We start from the raw sequence: 2,963 nt of genomic DNA on the forward strand, positions 1-2,963 counted from the left end.
TTAAGTTTAGTCTTTTTTTTATTTTCCTATGAAATGTGAAGGATAGGAATCAATCCTATGTAGGAATAGGAATTCATTTCTATAAACCAAAGGGTTTTAAAGGAAAAAATTTTATAAGAATCCTATCTTCTGAAATTTCTATGAAGTGAAACTGTAAACCAGAGCGACGTGGTGCCCGTCTCGGCGCCGCTGCGGCACGTCGCTGCACGTCCCGTCCGATAGATGGATGGATGCATGACGAGGAGCGTGCATGGAGAAGCCGGTACGTCCGTCCATGTCTGTACCGCGCCACATGAATGAATAAATAAAAGGTACACCACAAAGCTCCAACCAACGTCGCAGACTGGCTCCCCGTGCCAAATAATGTACACCAGGGTAGAATGACATTGACACTGACACTGACGCTGGTACATGTAAACACCATCTTGATTTGCTTCATGTACGTAGTAAACATCAGATTAAGTTTTTTTGAACATGACACCAGATTAAGTTTACATCACACACACACACGGATTACTACTGGCACGCACACAAACGCATATCTGAACGCCAACGACCGTAGGAACGTCGAGAACGAGAAAGATGCTTGACTTCTTTTGCGGTCAAGGTGAGCACGAACGGCCGGGAGTGTGACTGTCACGGCGACGCTGGCCAGTCGAAGCCAGCGTAGCTCTCGCTGAAGCCGCCGCCGTAGAACCGCACCTCGAGGTTCTCCACGAGGCCCGGCCCGTCGCCCCACACCGCCTCGTCGTCGTCGTCGCTGCCGACCACGCCGTAGTACTCGTCGTCGTCCATGAGCTCCCACGAGTAGACGTCGTCGTCGTCGTCGGAGCACTCCTCCCAGTAGCTGTTCTCGAAGCAGTCGTCGACGCCCGGGCCGAGGACGCTGAGCCGCGGGTGGCGCTCCCGCAGCAGCGCCTCGTCGACGGCCCAGCAGCCGCGCAGGTCGACGAACTCCAGGCCCCGGCACCGGGAGAGCACCTCCAGGATGGCCTCCGTGGTGACCAGCATGTAGCCAACCTCCAGGTGGCGGAGCGCCGGCATGGTGCGCGCGATGGCGCGGGCCTCGTCGTGCTGCCCGCACGCGTTGCGCCCGGCCACGTCGATCGGGTGCATCACGCGCCGGAGCGCCGCCAGGGACCGGCAGTGGCGGCCGAACGCCTCGAGCGCGCGCGCGCCGATCTTGGTGCAGCTGCTGACGTCCAGGAACGTGAGGTTGGGCAGCCCCGGCGCCACCGCCTCCACCACGGCGTCGCTGATCTCGCTCCGCGGGATCTCCAGCGTCCTCAGAGCGCGCGCGCTAGCCAAGCAAACAAAATTCGTGAGCCCTCAGAGCGCCCGCGATGGTGGGCGAGCGAGTGAGATGCTTGATGCTTACTGGTCGCCGATGAAGGAGAAGAGCGGGTCGCAGGGGAGGCCGGAGACGCAGATGCGGCGGCAGGCGCCGGAGCTACGGCGGAGGAGCAGGTCGAGCATGCGGACGAGGTGGTCCGGGCGGCTGTGCCGCTGCTGGCTCCACTCCTCGATGTCGATCTCCTGCCAGCAGTAGGGCCCGGCCACGACGCGCCCCCAGGACTTGCACACCCGCGGCACCACCGTCAGCACCTCCTGCAGCGGCAGGTTGCGGAAGACGAGCCCCAGCGCGTCCGGCAGAAGCTCCTCCCAGCACCGGTACTCGCTCTCCCCCATTGCTCCTCCTCCTCTCCCCTGCGGCCAAAGAGGTGCAAAATCAACGCAATTCCCCGCTCCGACCAGCCAAGAACCAGAAGCCTCCGGCCATTTCCGCTCCTCCGGCTGAGGTTGGCCGCCTACCTACCTTGGAGTAGGAGATCGATCACTGGAGGGTCAGTGAAGCAGCTGGGAGCGGTAGACTCTCCTCGGAGCAGAGCGGAGCGGACGGCCACGGTGAGCGAAACCCAAATGTGGGAGAAGCGAGAGGGGAGCAAGATATAAGAAGCGCACCAGAAAGGATGGCAAGCTTGATTAGGCGCTGCTAATTACTACTACTGGTACTAATAGCGAGTAGGGGGTACCAGGAACGGCACGGCACGGCACGGATCTGAAAAGAGGGCCTCTTGCAGGGGCGGAAAAGGGCCGTCGGGGCCGGTGTGTACGCTTGACAGTTGGTCCTGCCCGTCATCCGTCCGTGTGCACATCAGGGTCAAGGAGAAGCCTGGGTACGTGTGGGAAATGAAGAAAACACTTGAGCCTCAGCCTTCTGATGAGGGTAGGGTAGGGTAGGGTAGGGTAGGGTAGATGTGTGTTCGTTTTTACCTTCGTGAATCTGCGAGGAACAGTGGCCGGAGCGTGCTGCTGGCCTGCACATTTACCGGATTGACGATGGGGGAGAAGATGGCCCGGATTCCAATTGGGATCCGCCCGGGGAGAATGCTCTGCTGGTGTAAAAATTGTTCATAGTAAAACCACTATAGAGGTTGTTGAACGTGATCCCTGATATTAGGCGAATACATGGCCAGTTAGTAAAAATTAAAACCATGGCTCCGTGGAGACTGATGATCCATGTATTGCAACAAGTTGGAACAGTAGCAGTCTATCGCAGTATTGGCGCTTCCACGATACAGTGCCGGCGATGCAACGTGCAACTAATCGTGCAGGTGGATTCGTTTCATGAATAAATGCAGGAGATGTGTGCATCGTACTGCTCCTGTTGCTCCCATCATTACCAATGCAAATGCAGCAGCGCTTCTTCCGGTACTAGCAAACCAGCAATTGCAGTAGGTCTAGGAATATCAATGCTCTCCTTTCCCCTTTAACAGTTGAGGGACATATATAAACGTATAAAAAATTCCCAGTAAAAAAGAAGAAGGAGGAGCAATGCTTCATTCTTTGTAACTTGTTCGAGTTATTAATATTATTAAGGCAGCATGATAGGTCTTTGATGCAGTGCTTGTTTGATCTGTGAAAAAGTCTAATTTGGCTCGCGGAGAATAATGTAAGTTGCG

General features: G+C 56.4%; 1 protein-coding gene across 1 annotated transcript; it reads right to left on the reverse strand.

Moving 5' to 3' along the window:
• Positions 1-440: 440 nt before the first annotated feature.
• LOC125514713 (F-box protein FBW2) lies at positions 441-2,195 on the reverse strand. Its single transcript, XM_087528643.1, has 3 exons — positions 1,817-2,195; positions 1,379-1,707; positions 441-1,300 (listed from the first exon to the last, which is right to left on the reverse strand). The coding sequence occupies exons 2-3, from the start codon at positions 1,687-1,689 to the stop codon at positions 637-639; spliced, it is 975 nt and encodes a 324-aa protein (XP_087384769.1). The 5' UTR covers positions 1,690-1,707; positions 1,817-2,195; the 3' UTR covers positions 441-636.
• Between the last annotated feature and the right edge of the window lie 768 nt (positions 2,196-2,963).

This window comes from Triticum urartu, chromosome 6A (assembly GCF_056163025.1).
Source record: "Triticum urartu cultivar PI428250 chromosome 6A, HENAU_Tu73, whole genome shotgun sequence".
NCBI lineage: Eukaryota > Viridiplantae > Streptophyta > Magnoliopsida > Poales > Poaceae > Triticum > Triticum urartu.